The sequence below is a fragment of the Salvia hispanica genome, chromosome 1, assembly GCF_023119035.1.
Source record: "Salvia hispanica cultivar TCC Black 2014 chromosome 1, UniMelb_Shisp_WGS_1.0, whole genome shotgun sequence".
NCBI lineage: Eukaryota > Viridiplantae > Streptophyta > Magnoliopsida > Lamiales > Lamiaceae > Salvia > Salvia hispanica.
This window is the reverse complement of record NC_062965.1, coordinates 10,248,494-10,271,149: the sequence shown is the minus strand read 5'-3', so window position 1 is coordinate 10,271,149 and position 22,656 is coordinate 10,248,494. Positions and strand designations below refer to the sequence as shown.

Below are 22,656 nucleotides of genomic sequence, written 5' to 3'. Positions count from 1 at the left end.
ACTTTTAATAAAAAAAAATTCTTATTAGGTGGACTTCTTTCTTCATTAACAACACTTTGGACAAATTTTTCCTTCTAACTCTTTTATTTTAATAATTTTACATTAAAATTTGTGTTATTCTCAAATTCATTATACGTAGGAGACAAAGATTGCACTATTTTCTTGAATATACGTTATTTGTGTAGAATATAAGAATGCGGATATTTATGGAAATATGGAATCGGAAAAAAGAGAAAGCCGCAAGGTAAACAATAGAAATATTTAGACGATAAGCGTGATAGCCAAGCCCAGTTTATATCCCCTACATTAATCAGCTCTATCTAAGAATACTCTCATTAGTTTCTAACAAATTACACACTTCCACGTGTCAAAGCAACACGGGTTTGACACCCCAACATCTCCTTCCCCTCCAAGCTTTGCTAACAAACTCATGTTTATATAAATCTCATGGAAAGAAACCCAATATTCGCAGCAGAGAAACCTCAATTCGACAAAAAAATGAATCCTCTCTGGGAAATGAAGTCGATGGCGGGGAACGTCTTCTCCGCCTACGCCTCGGTGGCGACGTCGGTGATGCTGCTCCGATCCCTCGCAAACGACATCGTTCCGGAGCCGGTGAAGTCCTTCTTCTACGAGGCGTTCAGTCGTTTCTTCAAACACCTGGTGGACAGACTCCTCGGGAGGAAGCCGTCGCAGATGACGATGGTGGTGGACGAGCAGACCGGCATCGCGCGCAACCAAATCTACGACGCCGCCGAGGTCTACCTCCGCACGCGGATCAACCCCGACGCCGAGCGCCTCAAGGTCAACAAATCGCCTAAGCAGAAGAGCATCACGCTCAGCATGGTCAAGGACCAGGCCGTCGAGGACGAATTCCACGGCGTCGATCTCCAATGGCAGTTCGTCCTCGTCGAGGCGGACGGCCAGAAAGGCGATTTCCAGCCGGAGAAGCGCTGGTTCGAGCTCACTTTTGAGAAATCGAAGAAGAATGTCGTTGTGGATGAGTATCTCCCCTTTGTTCTCGCCAAGGCGCAGGAAATTAGGGACGACGACAGGGAGGTGAAGCTATTTACTCGCGATTGCCCCTTCGATGACGACGACGACGGCTGGAACGGCGGCGGCGGATATTGGGGATGCGTTAACCTAGATCATCCGGCGACGTTTGAGAAGCTGGCGATGGATCCAATTTTGAAGCAATCGGTGATGGATGATTTGGATAGGTTTGTGAGGAGGAAGGATTATTATAAGAAAGTCGGAAAAGCGTGGAAAAGGGGATACCTCTTGTACGGACCGCCGGGAACTGGGAAATCGAGCTTGGTCGCCGCCATGGCTAATTATTTGAAGTTCAATGTTTATGATTTGGAGCTCAGCAATCTCTACTCCAATTCCGAATTGAGGCGAATGCTGCTCTGCACCAATAGCCGCTCAATCATCGTGATCGAGGACATCGATTGCAGCGTGCAGTTCCACGATAGGGACGGGGACAAGGAAGGGGAGGCCGACAGCAACGAACAGTCCAACACGAAGGTGGATTTTGAAATACGAAACTCGAAATGACTTAAAATGTGTGAGCTTATTATGTTCTGTTTGATTGATTTAAAATATTGGGTCTTGCAGTTGACGTTGTCGGGGCTATTGAATTTTATAGATGGATTGTGGTCGACATGTGGAGACGAGAGGATAATCATCTTCACGACCAACCACAGGGAGAAACTGGACCCGGCCTTGTTGAGGCCGGGCAGAATGGATATGCATATCCACATGGGGTACTGCACGCCAGCGGGATTTGATGTGTTGGCACTCAATTATTTGGATATCAATGATCACCCGGTGTATTTCCCGGTGATCAAAGAAATGATTGAACAATTCGAGATCACTCCGGCCGAGATTGCCGAGCACTTGATGAGGAGCGAGGATGTCGAGCTTGCTCTTCAAGGAGTGGTTGATTTGCTCAAGGAGAAGAAGGCAAAACAAGAAGAGTTAAATATGGTGGAGAGTGATGCTAAGGAAATGAAATTAGGTAAAAATGTGGTTAAGAGTGGTAAGGAGAAGGGGAAAAAAGGGAATTTCTGGAAATCTGTGATCAAATTTCCGAGACAACAAGGGAAAGAAAATAACAAGTGAAAACTTGATGATGATATAAAAATTAGTATCCCATTTTCAATCATTCATTTCTACTCGAAGAAAATTATGTACATTCTGAAAGCCACGGCCAATTAATGAGTTTGAGGATATTTATGTTATATACTTTGCGTATCTCTGAGTTAATAGTGTGACAAACATATAAATAATTTTGTTCACGTGATGGACCCAAAAAATAGTAGGGTGTATTTTTGAACCAAACATATGGTCCACTTAGCAAATAAGCTATCAAATTTGTTTGTTTATTTTTGAATCATTTTTTCGAGTTAATATTGTTGTTGTAAATAGAAAGGGCAGAAAAGACAAAGGAGGTGGTGCGGTGTATTTTAGAATTTTAATCACTGTATTTTAAAATTTTAATTAAATTATTTATGTTTTATAGTTAAAATATGTAATAGATAAAAATGAAGAAAAAATTACTAAATCATAAGATTTGATTGTGTAAAATTACAAGATTATTTCAGTTCGAAGGTAATTAATTTGATGAAGGTGTGACGACCAAAATTTCATTATTATTTTATTTGCTTATGATTTCACTGATAATACGACTAGGGTATGATGTTGTATTTACGTAGGCAAGCGAATGAAAAGGTACTTTAATTGAAACAAAGATCCAAAATTTGTGATGGCGTCGCGTCAATCACACATTTTCAAGTGTTGTTATCTTTATTCTAGCAATTAAATGAAAGAAGCTTTACTTTAGATTATGGTATCCAACAAGGAAAGTAAAACTATTTGACAAAAAAAGGCAGATCATATTATTTCTTAATCAGGTTTACGTGTCTTTCTAGCGGGACAACATGAAAATGACGGCATCTAATCTAATGTCCTAATCATATTATAATGCCAATTAAATCTGGAGTGAATTGCCTCATTAATTCTTAACATTTTGGGTCGTGACTCTACATACCTCTATCAAAATAGCCCTAGAAGATTTTAACACTTCATATAATCACGAATGATGTTTTTTCGGATGAAAACATCCTCAGGTCCTATAAGGACATTTTTATCGCTTCATTATATTGCTGACATATAATTTCTGGCGCCCCATTTCTATCAGTAACTTCTTATGTCATTTCCTAATGAGTTCTAGTGCTTCATACATAATTAAAATTTTGTCATTATTTACACATTTTTTTTTATAATATGCAGATTTATCATTATCTGCATCAATTAATATGAAAATAATAAAATGAGACTATTTTTTTCTTATAAAACTCATTTCTAGTATTTTTTTCGTGTTTCTATTTTCTCTAATTTTTTCTTTGTCTTTTACCTTGATTTATGAATCAATTTTATTTATTATGAAAATATCCTAATTTTACGGTATTAATTTATAAATTTACATTCTCTTAATTTCAAATACTATTATTAAAAATAAAAAAAAGTTCTCAAAGGACAAAATAGCTAATATCGCATGCTTGAATATTTTCAAGATATTACTCATGTTTCAAATTTTAAAGATTGAATGTTCATATGATGTTAAAAATTTCAGTTGAGCTAAATTAAAATTTCCAATAAAATATCAATCATAAAAATCGTCTTAAAGTTAGACTTAGAGTAATAAATTAGTTCGATGATATATGATGAAATAATATTTTAAATGTTAGCGTTTTCAAAAAAATAATTACTGTATCTTTTAATTAAGTGTGAAATATTTTTTACCCTGCATACTCCCTCCATCCCACTCTAATTAAACCATTTTCCTTTTTGGGTGTCCTACTCTAAATAACACATTTCCAAAAAAAAAAACACCACTCTCTCTACTTTTTCCTATATCTTACATTATTCTATTCACTTAACTTACAAAACAACACTGTATAAAATTTCGTGCCGGAATAGAAATGCTCCACTTAGAGTGGGTCAGAGGGAGTATTATTGATTCAGATTTTATTGCATAAATAACTTTACTTTCCATATTTTTTGTTGTTTCTCAATGAATTTCCTATATGATATAAGTTACCATTAACTAGAAATAAAGGGATATGAGAAGTTTTTTTTGTGTGTGCAAATAATGACAAAACTTTAATTATGTAGTATGATTGTAAGTACCAGAACTTATTAGGAAATCACATAATAAGTTTGTGACAGAAATGTGACAGAATTCATATATCAGCGAATTTAGGGATTGTCAAAAGTTCCCTTCAAGTTATTTGGGTTTTTTCATGCGAAAAGTGGCTAAAAAACATTACATTCATGATTATACTAAATGTTAGGGTCCTCTTCACTATTTTTTTTATTAGGGGTATATGGTGCCATCCCAAAATATTAGTAGGAACCAACGAGGCAGTTTACTTTAGTACTGCGTTCATTTGTTTGGTTTCTTTGTTAGTACTTTAGAGTTTTGGGTTGGTTTGTTTTAGTTGGAAATTGGAATATTCTTTCGCCGAAATCCTCTGGTTTGAGCCGATGATGATACATTCACAAGATCTGGTCAGATTTCTTTCCAAGTAATTTGTGTATTTGAAATGTCTTTTCTTTAGTATCTTTGATTTACTTATCTTTCTGCAAAAAATTGGTGTGTTTCAGGCTATTATAAATTTGTTTTTGTAGGATTCCGTTGTTATTTGTCGCAAAAATTAGTGTGTTAGGGTTTCATTTTTTTTCGTTTCATTCCTCAAATTTCCCTACTATAGATAAAATGATGACATCTTTATTAAGTTTAACTAAAACAAAATTGAAACATTTTTTTATGGGACGGATGGGGATTAATTTAGGATTTAATATCATATCCATTGAAAATTAGGTAAAATCAGAAAGTAAGGCTATAATTAAATTTACTTTATGATAATATATGTTTATTGGCTGAAATATAAGAACAAAAAATAATGTGAATCTTCATAGGGAGATTCATAGTTGGGTTTCTACAACTCAAATTGATATAAAAAGGATAGGAGTTATCGCACAAAAAGTTATAGAGTACTACTAAATTTAAATCGATGGAAAAAAAGAGATAAAAAATGTGTATTAAGTAGAAATTCTGTTTAGGACCAATGGACATTTTCCTAAAAGAAATTAGATATTCCATCCATCCACGAAAATGGTCAAATTTTGCTAGGTGGATAGTCCAAAAAAAATAATTTTATTTCTTAAAACTAAAAATTTTCTCTATCATACTTTATCATTTTTTCTCTTCTTTCCCACACTTTATTTTTTCTTAATATCTCTCTTATTTTACCTATTTTTTTTCTCATTCTCTCTTACTATTTTACTCCCTCCGTCCCATAAAAGATGTCACGCTTGTGGGACGGCACGAAATTTTAAGAGGTTTTATTTTGTGTGTTAAATGAAGAGAGAAAATATTACTCCATGTTCATGTGAGAGTGAACTTTTTCTAAAAATGGAAATGTGCCCTCTTTTGTGGGAACAAATTAAAAAGGAAAGTGTGATATCTTTTATTGGATGAAGGGAGTTCTAAGTACTGAGTATTTTATATGAACACAGAGAGTACCTATATTGACTCCACAAATCTAGCTATAGTATCTTACATGCATAATTAATTCGACAATTGAATAAGCAACCTTGATAAATATGTTATTCCACAAAGAACTTTTAACATTATCAAAGGAGTTATCTTGATGCCAAAGAGTATTGGTTATGGATCAGACAAGAAAACTCGCCATTATCTTCCTAATGGATTCAAGAAGTTTCTCATGATGCACACAATGTCCCAGATAAGAAAGGAAATTGTTTAGCGTGCTGCTTAGTTGGAAGGGGTGGACTTTTTTTGATCGGACAACCCGTATACTATTGGATCAGTCATTTTTTTCGATTCCCCAAATATACTACTGGGTCAGTTAATTTTAGCCCACACTCGGTTACCCGCTCTGATACCATGATAGAAATTTATGGGTTCTATCCTAAAATTAATTGGGAAAAGGAGTAGCCATGAGATTTATATACTAGTTTTAGTTTTTCTCTTGACACGATGTATGATAGTTATATGTTATTTTCAAGTTTCAATTGCAACACTGGATGAAACATCATTTAAGCACATATTTCTTTTTTTGATTAAAATTAGTGTTCGTTTCATAAGCATAAAAAAAACATCATCAAAATTCTATATTGATCACTATTTTAAATCCTCTATAAAAAAATCAGAAGAGCAGTTAACTACAGGGTGGCCAGTTGTCATAGTAAAAAATTTAATTTATGAAGATTAAGTCAATAGCCGCGACAAAATAATGAAAGATGATTTATCACAATTTCACAACCCACCAAAAGTCAACGAAATAGTCACCTCTATCATTGAATATTACTAATTGATATTCCTTGGAACTCATCCCAAACTAATTCAAATTTTGAACATCAAGTCCATCCCAACATGCAAAACAGAGAAATAGATTTCTGAGTTGCAATTATGTTTTGGATGAGTTGCAAAGTGCTATACATGATTCCATTATATATATATATATATATATATATATATATATTAGTAAAATGTTGTCTACACCTCCTCTTGCTGCTGAGCTGATTCGGCTTCCACTTCCTCGTTTTGTCTCGTCTTCTCGTGCAGGAAATCAACCAGGCCCTGCAGAGCATCATGAGGCTCATCATCCTTGAGCAGCTGCTCGGCTACTTCAGCCGGGGTTGCTCTAGCATTTGGCAACAAATCTTCGATCTCTTCAAACATAGGGTGATCCTTAATGTCAAGATAGTTAGAGGCCAGCAGCTTGAATCCACAAGGGGTGCAGTATGACATGTTGATGTGCACGTCCATCCGGCCTGGTCGCAGCAGGGCTGGGTCGAGCCTCTCGATGTAGTTTGTTGTGAAGATTATGATTCTCTCGTCCCCACAGCTCGACCACAAGCCATCCACAAAGTTGAGCAAACCAGAAAGTGTCACCTGTTTCATATTTTGAATGCTAACATCAGATTCTTGAACATGTCTCAATCTGAATCTACCTTTTCCATCAATTTTCAAATCTTACTACCTCTGTCCCTAAAAATTTGATACATATTATCATTTTGGTCCGTCCCTGAAAATTTGATACACTTCATTTTTACCATCCCCTAATTTATTCACCTAAAATGACATCGTGACGTCATTATGTGCCACCACCGTTGTGTCCACTTAGAAAATTCTAGTTTCCACATGATCTAAATGACGTATGAGATAATTGCAAAATTCTGAAACTTAGTAATTTATCATTCTAGTTTCGAATAATTTAAGATAAACAAGAATTTGACTTTTATATGGCAATTTGCAATCAAAGGGTATCATAAATATTAAAAATCACAACCAATAAATGAAGCAATATAATGAAGTGATTGATGCAGGGGAAACCAAACCTTATTTTCTTCCCGCGCTTGGTAGTGCGGTGTGGAAACGGCGGCGGCCCTCGTAGCGAGCTTCTCTTTGAAATCAATGGTGCAATCGATGTCCTCCACCACCAAAATCGACTGATTGGCCGTCGTGAGCAGCAGCTTCTTCAAATCGGAGTTGCGCCGCAGCTCTGTCAGCTCCAAATCATACACATCGAATTTCAAGTAATTGGCGATCGCCGCAATCAAGCTCGATTTCCCCGTCCCCGGCGGCCCATACAGCAAGTACCCTCTCTTCCACGCCTTCCCCACCCTCCGATAGTACTCCCTCCGCCGCAGAAACCTCTCCAAATCCCCCAAAATCATCTCCTTCTGCCGGCTGTCCATCGCCAGCGTCTCGAACTTCGCCGGGTGGTCGAGCGTCACCGGATGCCACATATCGTTGAGGTGGTACAGGTTCTCGTAATCCACCGTGAAAATCTTGATCGTTTTCTTCTCCTGCTTCTTCAGTTTCGCCTCCTGCGTGATGAACGGGAGGTACGAATCCAGGGCTAATCCCCTGTTTTTCTTGTGGAATGTGAGCTCGAACGACCTCACCTCCGATCGGAGAGTCGAATTCATGTCTCGGGGGTTGTAGAAATTGTGGGAGGAGGTTTCGATTTTGCGGCAAATCCAGACCCATTTGAATTCGTGGCCGCGGAAGGAGTCGGTGATCTCCTCGCCGCGCTCCATGGTGATGTTGATGTGGTTCTCCCGCTCGGGCTTGCTGACCTTGAGGCGGCGGGTGTTGGGGGTGATTTTGGGGCCGAGGTAGGCGGCGGCGGCGGTGTAGAATTCGTTGGCGCCGAGGCCGTCGAACTCGTCGATGACGATGGTGAGGTGGCTGGAGAAGCGGGCGGCGAAGGAGCGGAGGCCGGAGAAGAGGTAGTCTTGGAATTCGCGGGGGATCAGGTCTTGGGCCACGCCGCGGACGACCATGATGCTGGCGGCGAGGGACCCCGCGGCGGAGAGGACGGTGGCGAGGTGGTTGGATTTGGAGTCCGAAGATGATGATGCCATTTTCGGATTTGGAAGGAGAAAGAGGAAAAATGGGTATTTTCTTGAAATTGATTTGAAGTGATTTGAGTTAAATAGAGATGACGATAGGTCAAGTGGGCCTACATTTTCAAATAGGCGGGAATCATGCGTCTAAATTCGAGACTTTTTATTCAAATACAATATCCATTTACATGTAACGTCAATAAATTTACACGCTTAGCGTATGCCAACAATTTTTCCCACAACATAATTAGAAAAATGTTACTCTCTCCGTCCCACTAAAGATGTCACACTTTCCTTTTTAGTTTGTCTAACAAAAGATGTCACATTTCTCTTTTAACACACAACATAATTAGAAAAAAGTTTCCTCTCACATAAATATAAAAGTTATATTTTCTCTCTCCATTTAACACACACAACAAAACCTCCTAAAATCCCGTACCGTCCCACAAGTGTGACATCTTTTGTGGGACGGAGGGAGTACTACAATTACTACTTTAGCCCCTTTAAAAGTTGTAGGTTTAATCAAAATTAAAACTTTTAAAAACAATTTGTCATATAAAATGACTGTTTATTTAATCAATTTGTCATATAAAATGATTGGTAGTGCATGCTAGGGCTCCAAGATTTAAATTTAAGCAAATTTAGAGAATATTTTAGCAATCTGCCATATAAAATGACTACAAGAGCATACATGGCCCCAAAATAAGGGGCAGCAGTCAGCACTATTGTAACGTAGCCAATAAAAATGTGTACCCCAAACTTAGAAACTTTCCCACCAACACCCATTCACAATTAATGGTCTAATAGTATTTCTCATTAAGATGGTGGAAGGAGTCAGAAGAACGTAGTCACCAAGGAAGATTTTTTAAGGTTAGACTGATCAAAGTTGGAATTTTCGGACTTTGCATGTCATCGGCAATTCCTTCGAAGTTTCTTGGAAATTTTATATTGGCCCACTAAATCATTTCTGCAAACAAAAGTCACAAATTGGTCGGCAATTATACCTGCCTTAATAATAATAATGGAGTAGTAATTAACCATCCCTTAGAGGCATAGGGAAATTTTTTAGAAAAAAATGAAAGTCAAACTCATTCATGCTAAAAATAAGATGTGATATTATTAACTGATGGATGAAAAAAAAATGAAACGTATAATTACATAGACGTTCATTTTAATAACTAGAATCAAACCAGTGTGATGGACATTTAAGATACATTCAAGCATTGATCTGAGGTTTATAAAAATAATTAAATGTGGAGTATAATTATTTACAAGAAAAAGGGAAATATCAAGAATCACCAAATCCTACACATATAATTGTGTGTGTATACGTATGTTGATGTGGCTTATATGAACGGGAGTACACACTGTATATGTACATGTATGAAAGTGCTAAATAGTAGTGAACTTCTTCTACGAAAAGGACTTTGCTAGAGGACTAAGGTAGAAGTTGGAGAGCACTCTTTTCACAAAGAAGGAACTCTACGTTAGAAAGAGGACAAATAAATTGATAGTCCATTCTTTACAAATGTTCACCCCACACCATGGGACTAAAAAGGATAAAGGAACAAGCTCTTGAGATTTGCTGAATTTGCTTGATATCACCCTCCACTCTTCTCGATCATTGCATTACCTCATGCCAAAGGAGATATCTTGTACTAAAATGACCTCTTTCTTGGGGGTATGAGATTTTATGTAGCTTTATTCTGTGTGTTAATGGAAAGAAAGTGGATCATTTTCAGTGGGACGGAGAGAGTAGCTAGTATGGACAGCAAGCAAGTCGTCCTTAAGCCTGCCAAGATTAACACCAAAGTGGTCAAGTTTTCTTTAGCAAATCTTAAAGCAAGTACAAGATTAAAACCAAGTTAAATACCTCTTGTGCTTTTCATAAAAATAGGAATCGAAACAAACTGACAAAGAGTTAATGAGCTCAGCATAGAGGCTTTAGTCACTCTATTTAGAATCAAACAAACAATGCCCGTTCGGTAAGCCATATCAGCGCCATCGAGATCAACAACGTTACAAGCACCAGTGCCACACAGGATGTAATCACATTCAACTACAGCCAAGCCATGCCAACAAGCCAGGATCGAAACCATTAATCTCAAATACATAAGCAAAAAGTCAGCGCCAACTACCAAATGCAAAAATATTAAGCCAATGTTCTTCGCCATGCAGAATCCCCCGTCTGCTCCGACCATTCCAATTCAGCTTATCTTAGTTAGCCAAATTTATTACCTCTTTCTGGATAATTATCATCTAGCGTTTCTTTTTTCATTCTATATTCAGTTGATTTATTTAATCTTATTGATACATTGACAGAAAGACACAATTGTTAAATAATATAGAATGACAAGTTAGGCGCTAGATATTAATTATTCACAAATAGCTAATAAATTTGGGTAGCTAAAGATAAGACGAATTGAAGGGTCGGAGCTGACGGAGATTCTGCGTGATATTTTCACATTTAGTAGTAGTGGGCACCAATCCTGACTAGCTGGCAGGGCTTGACTGCAGTTGAACGGGACGACATCCTGCATGACCCTGGTGACTGTGACATTGTTAATCTCGACATCGTTGATATGTATTAGAGACAACTTACTCAAAGAGCATTTTTTGTTATTCCAAAGAGAGGGAAACATGCTCCTCTTTAAGCCTCTATGCTGACTGAGCTCATTAGCTCTTTGTAATTTTGTTTTTATTCCTTACTTAGAACGAGCCAGTAGCTCAACGTCAGCCTTTTAGCCTCGACCATCTACTGATAGACTAATCATAAAACAAATTATGGTAAGACAAACATTTTATTAAATAAAAAAATAATAATAGTAAGACAAACATTTTATTTCCATAAAGCATAAAATACATCAACCTTAACTCGCTCGTGGAAAACCTTTTCATATAATTCCAAAATCAGTACATACACAACACGACATGCGTCATTATTATCTTTCGATTCTCGGCGAAACTCACTTCCTTTGTCCCTTCATAATTTTCAAATTAATTAAACTCGACTTGAAATAATTAATTGCATTATGCATCTATATGATTAAACTTAAGTTGATTATTCCGAAAAGAGAATAATTTTAGAACTAATTCATAGTTCGGGAAATAAATTAATAATTACCCGTCGCTTCGCCACCACCACCATCGTTGCTGAGCAGCCGCCACCGCGCTGCTGTCCGTCCGACCACGCCCAGTTCACTGCCCAGATCGGGAAGTCTCGTTAAGTTTGATAAAAATTTCATTCTTGGTTCGGTTATATTTACATGATATGCAAAATGAAGAATGCAAAACAAGATAGAAGTTTGAATTGAGTTGGGAAAGACATATACCCTTTGCAAACTTGGTAGAACAATTGGGATGGGCGGTTGGCTACTTGATTCCCGTCGAGTTTCTTGAGAAATTTGGGAATTTGAATATGAATGTGATTTGTGGGTGTGTAGAGAATGAAAGGAATTCATGCATTTATAGAAGTAGGGTTTGATTCTTGATGACCAAGTTTGTGGAATTATTTGGTGATCTTCTTGCCATATTTTGGGGAGTCTAATTTTGGTGTATAATTTAAGAAATAAAGAAGGAAATTTGGAGTGGGGAAAACCATGTAGGCGTGTAGTATGGAGAAAGGAAGAAGATCTTTTCTTAATTTGAATTTATTTGGATTTGAGCTCAAGAAAGATAAAAAGAAACTTAAATAAAAGGGTCATGTATCTTTGTGGTCAAATAAATTGGGTAAAGCCCAATTCACGTGTTTTAATAAAAAATTAACCATGGATTTTAATTATTTTGATGGACTAAAGATGTTATATTGTTAACTCAATGCTTAATTGCTAACTATAATTAAATAATAGTTATAGATATTTAAATTAATGGCCTAAATCATAACCCCGAAATGTGAATACGATCATTAAATAACACCAATAAAGTATTAAGATCAATTTACAACAAATTAGTTGTAACTAATTTTTGAAAAATATCTCATAACTTTAAAACACATATAACTTTCTCGATTTAAATTATTCTTTCGCACAACATATATCTAATTAAAGATTATTTCATGAGGATTCTAACGAGTTCTCACTTGCACATGTTCCGACTCAAAATTTGAAAAAAAAAATGAAATTTTATAATTTTTTTCGTACAGCACAAATGTCAACATATTATATAAAATATATCAATATAATACATGTAGAATGTCAATATAAGCATTGTGTTAACATTCTCAAAGCATTGTGTTGATATTTTCGAAGCACTATATGGACATTTTCATCAAAAAGACCAAAACCCTAATTTGGTACTTAGGTTTTTTTTTTTTTTTATCTTTTTCGATTTAATTAATACAAACGAAAATTACACGTGGCAAATTGTAGACTATAAGTTTTCTAAAATTCTATGGTCTTAAATTAGTTGTAGTTAGCAATTAAATGATGAGTTAACAATTGATCACTCCCCCCTAAGATAGTATTTATATTTGATTTAATTATTGTCCTTTTGAAAGTCCAAAGACTTAGAAAATACTCGAGGTCATGCTAAAATGTACTCAATTTAGTATCTAATCCACGACTAAGATCAATCCTATACCATTAGATCTTAAAATGACTGGATGAGATTAAAGCTCACGTATTTCAATAAATAGTAAATAAAATATCAACAAAAAGATAAAATAGTCAATCTATTATAACATAATAATTTTTACGGTTTTTTATATCAACATAGTGTATTACAAATATCAACACAGTGACATGAGAATCTCAACACAAGTACCAGAAAATTTTAATACTGTTTTATTAATATTGTACATGCATTATATTGAGATTGTTTGGTGCCTTTATTGATATAAAATTTGATTATCAACATATACGAAAATTGAAATAAAAATTATACCCTCCGTCCCATAGAAATATGTTATATTTCCTTTTTGGTACGTCCCATACAAACAGTCCATATCCATTTATGGTAACCTTTAGTCTCTTTCTCTTTTACTTTATCATTTGTGGGCTTCACCACCCACTACACAATTTCAACTATTTCTTCTCTTTCTTTCTTACTTTACCAATTACACATTAAAACCCGTGTCAAACCCAAATGACCTATTTCTATGGGACGAAGGGAGTATAAAATTTCATCATCCGATCATCGTCGAAACATATGCAATTGAGATCTCTTTAGAATCCTTATGAATTTACCTTTAATTTGATATATTTTTTAAGAATTTTTTTTTTTAATCGAGTGAGTTACTTAAATTCAAAATCTTAAGATGATTTTGAGGAGATATAAAGCGGTTAATATTAACTACCAATGATAAGAATTGACATTAATACTCTTTAAGTTTATTTGAGTAATTTTTTTAATTTAAAATATAATCCACTTGACATTATTTCAACCACTAGATCACATAATCTAATGCTTAAGATTTGGTCATAATTTGTGATTGGTAATTAGTTAGCAATTGATCATCACCCTACTAATATGTTGTCATTTCCTGAATAATGTCAACTCATGATATTTTTGTTATTTTTAATACATGATCATTTTTGTGATTCTCACGATATCAACACGGTATATTAATAATGTCAACTCAATGTCTTGAATATGTGAACTATATTTCTTTACATTGGACATGCATATGATTAACATTATATGTATAGTTGTTAACAAGAATCTAATTGTCAAAAATATTGAAAATTCAAATAAGATAATTAAATTTTATCATCAAAACATATGCAATTAGGATTGTTAGTTTCTTTATAAAATTATCTTTAATTTGATATTACAATACACCTTCCGTCCCACTCTAAGTGAAGTATTTATATTCCTGTACGAGATTTTGGATAGTGTTGTTATGTGAGTTAAGTTGAAATAATAAAGTAAGAGAATTGAAAAAATAGAGAAAGTAATGTTTCTATTTTTAGAAACGTGTTATTTACAGTGGACATCCAAAAAGAAAAATGATTCACTTAGAGTAGGAGGGAGGGAGTATAAGACAAGTAAACATTGAATCATGACAAAAAAAATTGTTTAGTTGAAAAGATAACTTTAATATACTTCTCTCTTCATCCGCCGTTTATAGTCTCATTTTGAATTGGCACAGATTTGAAGAAATTGTTTGATTTTATGAAGAAAAATGGAGAAATGAATTAGTGGAATGTAGACCTACTTTCATATATTAATTGAGGGAACATCTTTTTAGGTTCACGAACTTTGTCAAAGTATCATTTTAGGTCTATGAACTTTAAAAATATCATTTGAAGTCCGTTAACTACAAGTTAATATCATTTGAGGTACTTTTAAATATTTTCAAATTTTTTTGACCGAAAATGCCCTCAAGGCTTTGAGGGGCAATTATGTTAATTTAGTTTGATGGGTGGTCTGACGCTGCTGCAATGAGATCAACCTTTTAAGTGATTTGACGTATTTTTGCACTTTGTCATACCGATGAAAGAAGAGAGAGAGGTACTTCATGTATTTACTAAAATAATTTATCTATGTCTCTTTCTTTCTCACATTTCCCCTCATTCCTTCTCCTCCCCTCTTTCTCTCTAATTCGAAATTATCTTCTAAAATTTCTACATGTCGACCACTTCTACAAACGGATGTCACTTGTTACGCTTTGAATATGGTAAAATTGTTTGTGCCGTGAACGGGCAGCCCTTAAAATCGTTGCAGATTCGAGGAGGCATTCGCATGCAATATTATACTATTTTATTTGCGAGAAGAAAGAGAAGAATGGTGGGTGCTCATTTTTCCGTTGGTGCTACCCTATTACTAGCGATTATGCAAGAAAACCGTCGAACGAAGAAGGAAGAGAAGCTGCAATTTCAGGAGTCAGTGAAAATGGAAATCTTCACGAAGTTAGCAGCGGTTTGAAAGAAAAATTTGTTGTCGTTGTTGTTCTTTTGTTTTCTCAACTATGAAAATTTTGGTTAGTTTATGCAAAAAGATCACTCAAATCCTACACATGCAGAGAAGTGACGTCTCTAACGCAGAGATGCAGCAGCGAAGAATTGTCGAAATTGCCCTTTGAAGGCCTTAAGGGCAGTTTTCCCCAGAATAAAATCCAAAATACCTCACATGATATTAACTTATAGTTGACGGATCTAAAATGATATTTTCAAAGTTCACAGACCTAAAATAATGCTTTGGCAAAGTTCGTGGACTTAAAAAGATGTTTCCTCTTTTTTTTATAATAGAATGTGAGTGTAATGAGTTAGGTGAATGGTGAGGTCCATTTATTTATAATGGAAAAAAGCTAAATGAGACTATAAATCCCGAACAATCCAAAGTGGCAAAATGAGACATTATTTCACGGATGGATGGAGGGAGTATATGAACACTATCTACTAATTTACTTAAATACCCTTCATTTTTTCTCTTTTATTAGTTCGAAGCCAAGACTATTTTAGTTGGAGGGGATGAGTATAACTCATTATTATGAGATTATCAATTTAGTATTATGTTGTGTTATTTATATATTTAATTACATGGGTGAAAATAAAATAAGTTTGTTAGCTATAAATTTTTTTTATAAGTAGGTGATAAAATTAATAAAGTACTCCTCCCATCCGTCATTAAATGTCTCATATTTCCTTTTTCGTCCATCGCCAATAAATGTGTCATTTCACTTTTACTATGTTTGTTAAGTGGACCCTACATTCCACCAACTCATTTTACTCACATTTTATTATAAAACCAATATATAAAGTAGACCACATATTCCGCCAACTTACTATCCATTTATTTTATAAAGTTAAACAATTTCTTAAAACTCATGCCGGTCAAATATGAGATATTTAATGGTGGGCGGAAGGAGTAAAAAAAAGGAATAAAGTAAGAAAATACAAAAGGGATGAGATATTATAAAAATAAGAGTAATTTTGGTAAAAGTAACAAAAAGAAAAATAAACTTCTACTACTACTCCCTCCCAGGGACGAAGCCACTATGGGGCTTGGGGGGCCACTAGGCCCCCCAGCTTATGTTATTATTAGTATATATATTCTAAACAAATACATAAAATCTCACCTAGTGCAGTTGGTTTGGGCCCAAGCCTCTAATCTTAGTGTCCCAAGTTTGAATCCTGGTATGTACAAATCCCTATATTTTTCTTTTTTTATGTCCCACTTTTTATTTTCCTTGTTTTGTGTCCCAAGTTCGAGTTCCCTCTTGAACAAATCGATTTATTCTCCTTGTTTTATGTCCAATTATATTGTCTAACACTCTTTTTTCTATAATCTAAAATAAATGCATTTGTACATTATATGCCAATAATCATTTGAATTGATTAAAATTTTACAAATCTTAGTAAATTAAAACTAATTATAGAAAAATAATTTACCTAATTAGATAAACTAACATATCAAATAAAATGAATTTATCGACCGCTTTATTTGACGATTGTATGCTTGTAACCCCATTTGGTTATTTGTAATTTAATACATAATCTTTGGAATCATTTACAGCTAGCTCTAGCAATCATTGCAATTTATTAGATCCCTTCAATTTTTCTATGTGAAATTGCATTTGAGATTTGACATGAGTTATATTCATAAGAGTCTTTATTTTATTTTTTACACTTTTATGTCGAAGAGTTTTACTCGAACTGCTATTTATTTTCATATATATCCGATTTTTGTCTTATTTTCTAATTTACTTACACTTTATTTTCTAACAATGACCAACATATCTATATCTAGGTTCTACTACGTATCTCTAATTTTTTTTCCTCTAATTATTCATCTATATCGCTTGCAACTATCTATTTATTGAAACAACTTTTGGCCATACCGACACTAAAAAATACCTAAAATTCGGGTCCTTCAATAAAAAATTTCTGGCTTCGCCTCTGCTCCCTCTGTCCCGACTAAGATAACACATTTCTTGGTCGGTATGAGATTTTAGGAGTTATTGGTTATTATGTTTAATTGGAGAGATAAGAGATGAGTGTAAGTATTAAAATTGAGAGAGAAAGAAACATGAATACATTTTTTAATAAGAGTGAAAAAAAATGATTGCGTATATTAAATGAAGAAAAGATATTTCTAAAAAAACAAATGTATCAGCTTTGAATGGAAAACGTGTCATTAAGTGGAAGCGAGTAGTATTTTCAATGGACGAACCCCGTTTTAATGTATGTGTTCAATATGCATAGGTTTTATGATGACTGAATTTTTGGATACGAGGCTAGGTTTTTTGCGATTCTCAAAATTATGGCACAGATTCCAGTTTTGTTCGTTTCTAATTTATTCATAAATAAAAGGAAAAAGTCCGCCTATTACTTTTGTTTCACTGTTCTTATCTTCTTTTACATTTCTTGATTTCATTTTTGTGGAATTAAGTAAATTGTGTATAGTCCACGCGTCCATTTCTGACCTGTACTGATTTATTCATCTGTAAATTTCTTGATTTTGAATTAACTTCCAAATTCGTTGGTGGTGAAGCTCCGCAAAACGCCACCAAAATCCGAGTAAAGAAGGTCAGAATGTCTGCGATTTTCACTCCCATTTCAGCTACTTCCTTTTCTGTCTCTGAATTGAGAAATTCTCGAGAGCCCGCCAAGAGTTTCTCAGAAAGACTGAGTTTTTCAGGGGAATCCAGCTGCAGAAAGTCTGTTTCTTGGGACATTAGGAGAAGGAATCTCTGTAAAATGATGGGTTTGAAGTGGGGTCGTGCGAGCACGACCGATGATGGAGTTCAAGCCTTTGAGCAGGAAGCTTTTGTGGATGTGTCCTTGACTTTTGAAGATGGTGGAATTGAAGCTACTATGAATAATTTGGTTGGTATACCCTCAAATTCTTGTTTAACATCTAAATTTGGAGTTACTTCAACAGACTAAAATGGAGTTATGTGCTATATTTTCTGTTGACATAATAAAGCATTATATTTGTTGAAGAATTTTAAACTCGGTGCTAATTTGTAGTATAAAATTTATGTGGTATTGTTGCTTGTATACATGGTTTTTCCGGTTTGTTGCTTATCTATGTAGGCATGTGTTCATGCTAATGGATGTGAAACTGATGATTATTCAAGAACTAGGAGCTGCAATTTTTGTGTATTTAGCAGTTAATGTTTTTGCAAATTTTGTAAGGCTCTTGATCATGATCTAGTATTGGAACTTTTATTGTTAGTGATATGGTTTGAGGCATTGGTTTGAGTATAAAATGTACTTGAAGTGGAAGGTAGATGATTTATAATGGAAAGCTAATGATGCTAAATGAATCTGTTGTGTAATTGTATAGTGGTTAATCACAGAAATGTGCCTGTTCAAAGATTGTGTTTAAAGCAGACGTCAATGTTGCGAGACAGAGTTTAGCTACTAAATTGCTTTCGACAAATCATAATTTGATAGGAGTTCAGTTCTGTTGTTGAATTAGAAGTTTTGTTTTGTTGTAGGTCTTCTTGATGTTTATTGTTAATATGTTATGGCGTTTGCTCCGGTAATGGACTCAATTTGTATGTTTAGTAAACAGATCATGTTGTTATTCATGTAATTTTTTTTTGAAGTTTCATTCTAAAGCTCTTTCAGCTCAACGCTCATACATTGTCTAATTGTTTTTTCCTCTTGAATTCTTCACTTGTCTTTTGTCTACCGAAGGTCCAATGTGTAGCTTGATTACGAGATCAACATGAGTAATCTTGGAGAATTATGCATATACATACATACATAAATCGGGTTGAAAACAACAATTTTCCTGGACTTGATTGTACTTGAAGAATATTTTCTGGTCTTTAAGAATTTACTAATTGCATTGGCTTCTTACACTTGACCAGAGCAAGTGGCTTATCTCAGCGATTTTTATCGTATTTGTTCTCTGGAGGCATGACGCACTAGCTTTATGGGCTTCTCTGGGTTCTGCACTCAATGCTTTACTCTCAGTTGTACTCAAGCATTCACTAAACCAAGAAAGGCCCTTTTCTACGTCAAGATCAGACCCCGGGATGCCTTCTTCTCATGCACAGGCTATAGCTTATACCATCATATTTCTCGCTGTTACATGTAAGTTTTATGCTGCAAGTGGAAATTTTGTGAAACTAGGAAGCCAATTGTATGAGTTTCAAGCACGCATTCCTCTGCACGATATGATCATCTTCTCACAAATTTACTGTGTATCCTTCTCTGCAGTGGTGGAGATGTTCGGAGTCAATGCTTTTACAGTCGCTCTAAGCGGAGTTTTTGCTGTAATTGGTTCTTACTTTGTAAGTATATAACGCTTAAATTGGATTCTCCGAATTCGGTATTCTCCTTGCATCATAATCGCCATTGAGAGTACATTACTGTGATTTAGTAAATTATCATGAAATAGTAGAATCATTTGGTTGTTGAATTTTTCATACCATATCGTTACAGGCATGGCTTCGGGTCTCCCAACGTCTTCATACAGTTAGCCAAGTGGTCGTGGGAGCAGTCGTGGGATTCACATTCGGATTCCTCTGGTTCTGGTCGTGGAACAGTTTCGTGCTCAGCTTGTTCACATCCTTCTTGTGGGCAAGGATTGTGATCACTTTGGGTGCTGTTGTTTTTGTTGCTTTTTTTCTTCTTCACAGTTACCGGTCCCAGCTTAAAGTATAACAAAATTTACATCTCTTTCCACATCTTTTTTGTAGCTCTGAATGATCTTGATTGGATTATTGTCCAACTCAATGCTCATAGTGAATGAAAATCCGTAGCTATATCTTGTTAGTCCCTTCAATAGATATGTTCCATGATGCGAGTTACTAAGGTTCGCATCATTCCTCTATGCTTGTGAAGATTTTGTCCTCAAATCTGGAACATCACCTCAAAAGTCAAAATGGCTTGAAACAGAGACACTGAAAGTGTTGTTATTCTGATACATATGCATAATTTTTTCACTTTCTCAAGCACTTGGAAGAGACCATGTCCTATACAGCCTGTAGGATCGAGCTTAGACTAGGTTTGGTTGGAAAATTGGATCTTTCGAAAGTTTACCCAAACCAATTACTCGGTTGGAAGATCACCTCACTCTTGGTTTTGTTAGAGATTAGGCATGGTGCTTATTCTTCTTCTAGATGTTCTCTTACACATTGATATGGAGATCTTAGATAAATTTGGCATTTTAGACACTATCTACATGACACAAATGAGGCAAATCCGACGTGGAGAGACTAAAACCATAAACAACCTCAAAAGAAGAAAAAGTTTGCGGTATAGTGGATAGTGCGACTATAACCAAATTCGGTAATGAGAATGCACAACTCCCATGACTTCCTATTCTTGGCCACTAAAGCTCTAAGAAGGGCTATTAGGGTACAATTAACTACCTCGGTTTGTCCATCTATTTTGGCTGGGGCGGCGGTTGAGAATTAGAATTGGGTACCTCGATTTCCCAAAGGGTCTATCAAAAGTAGCTAAGAACCTTGACATCCCTATCACCCACTAGAGTTCATGGTATCCGGCATGGACAACCTTCCTAAAGAAAAGATTAGCTATATGTTTAGCATCATTGGTCGTTTTGCAAGTTATGAAGTGTGTCATATTTGAGAACCTATCTACCACCAAATACTATCATTCCCCTTTCGAGATGTAAGCAAATCTAGCACAAAGTTCATTGGCAAATCTACATAAGGCTGTGTTGGAGTAAGCAAAGATGTCTATTGGCTAAAATTATTTTGTTTTGATTTAGCTTGCCTACACTCAATGCATAACGGACAAAAATTTTCAATATCATTTTTCGTTTTAAGCCAATAGAAATGCTCACAGAAAATGTCAAAAGTTTTGTGAGTAGCATACTTCCTAAAGATGTCCGTTGTCCCTCCAGTTCCCAATCACATACCCAGTGTCATTCAAGACTTAGAATTTCAAATGTCTAGGATTCACACAATATCAACAAGGCATTCCAATTCTCAACGGTACCACTAGTCAATTCAAGTTCAAGTATGTCAACCAAGTAATTGAGAACTAGCAAATAGAACCAAGTGAAAGTAGGTCTAAGGCTTATGTGAGAAACCAGCATGAATAAAATAATACAGTAATAATAAGCTTCAAAATTGAAAAGCAATTTTCAAGCAATAGGAAAAAAGATTTTTTTGTTTTGCAAAAGTTACCCAACTTCAATGGAAGGTCTAGAATATGGAATAAATAATCCCAAGAAACAAGATTATAAATTGAATCCCAAATTTTGTATTTCTGCCAAATTTACTGATAACAAGGCAACGTGGACCTATCAGACAGTGGAATGCTTGGATGAAAATTTGTAGATATAATAATAATATACCCAAGAATATATGTTTAATATTTTAGCTCAATCCAATAGCTATATACAATAATGACATGAACATATGCACAAATCATACCACCTCAATTTCTTAAAAATAGGGACATTTAATACAGCACGAGTTCTAATGCAAAATTTGAAAAAAGTAAGAGAGGGGGAGAAAAAAAATGGTAAAATAAGAGAGAGGAAGAGAATAAAGTAATAGAATTAATGTTAGTGGATTATGATGTCCACTTTATTACGGATGTGTATAAAGGTGTAAAGATTTCCAAAAATGGAAGTTTGAAAGTTGTTATTTTTATTTTAAGAAACGAACTAAAAAGGAAATAGTTGCTATTTTTAAAAAACGGAAGGAGTAACAAAGAAAAGGTTTATCCAATCACTTATAAAAAGAAGAATCAATAACTCTTGATACCAAATTAATGATGTGAATCATTGCACATGAACCCAAGACCTGGATCGGCCTTTCTAACTCTGCCACTTCCTTACTTGGTTGGGTGGTTTGAGTGCTTGGCTCCCACTCGGCCGGGTTCAAAACCCTGGTTCATTTTTGTTAACACCCGTTCGGGTGGCTCAAGGCCTTCATAGCCAACGAGCAAAGTGGTCATAGCTCAAACACTGAAATTAGCGTAGTCCTTGGTGCTAGAGAAACAGGTACCATACTTGGATTTAACCGGCAGAATGCACTTATTTATTTATAATTTAATTTATTGTTATGCCATACTTTGTCATCGGTCATCTAGAAATGAGAATTTTTTTTCCTTTCATTTTACTATTTTAGGCCTTCTTCCCGTTCATAGTCAAAATTTGATACACATTCTATCGCTAGTCAACAAATTTGAAGTCGAGAGCATGCACCAATGTCGTTTCGACGAAAGGCATTCTCGGCTAGAGGTGCCCACAGTTCCAGTTCCAAAATCGCTGGTTTTGGTTCCGAACCGACGGTATTTCGCGGTTCTGAACCGCCGGTCTTTTGCGGTTCCG

At 35.2% G+C, this 22,656-nt stretch overlaps 3 protein-coding genes across 4 annotated transcripts; 2 read left to right on the top strand and 1 right to left on the bottom strand.

Moving 5' to 3' along the window:
* The first annotated feature begins 404 nt into the window (after positions 1-404).
* Positions 405-2,243, top strand: LOC125200654 (AAA-ATPase At3g50940-like). The gene is made up of 2 exons (XM_048098358.1): positions 405-1,527; positions 1,618-2,243. The coding sequence occupies exons 1-2, from the start codon at positions 448-450 to the stop codon at positions 2,122-2,124; spliced, it is 1,587 nt and encodes a 528-aa protein (XP_047954315.1). The 5' UTR covers positions 405-447; the 3' UTR covers positions 2,125-2,243.
* A 4,049-nt stretch (positions 2,244-6,292) lies between these two features.
* On the bottom strand, positions 6,293-8,495 carry LOC125218022 (protein HYPER-SENSITIVITY-RELATED 4-like). The gene is made up of 2 exons (XM_048119618.1): positions 7,435-8,495; positions 6,293-6,988 (listed from the first exon to the last, which is right to left on the bottom strand). The coding sequence occupies exons 1-2, from the start codon at positions 8,464-8,466 to the stop codon at positions 6,590-6,592; spliced, it is 1,431 nt and encodes a 476-aa protein (XP_047975575.1). The 5' UTR covers positions 8,467-8,495; the 3' UTR covers positions 6,293-6,589.
* Positions 8,496-17,635: 9,140 nt separating this feature from the next.
* On the top strand, positions 17,636-20,130 carry LOC125214051 (lipid phosphate phosphatase epsilon 2, chloroplastic-like). Of its 2 annotated transcripts, XM_048114923.1 has the most exons (5): positions 17,646-17,915; positions 18,028-18,215; positions 19,211-19,436; positions 19,563-19,636; positions 19,788-20,130. In XM_048114923.1, exons 2-5 carry the CDS (start codon positions 18,087-18,089, stop codon positions 20,007-20,009), a joined length of 651 nt encoding a protein of 216 aa, XP_047970880.1. In that variant the 5' UTR covers positions 17,646-17,915; positions 18,028-18,086; the 3' UTR covers positions 20,010-20,130. The 2 variants fall into 2 exon arrangements, with proteins under 2 accessions (XP_047970870.1, XP_047970880.1); XM_048114913.1 differs by having other exon boundaries at positions 17,636-18,215.
* The last annotated feature ends 2,526 nt before the right edge of the window (positions 20,131-22,656 follow it).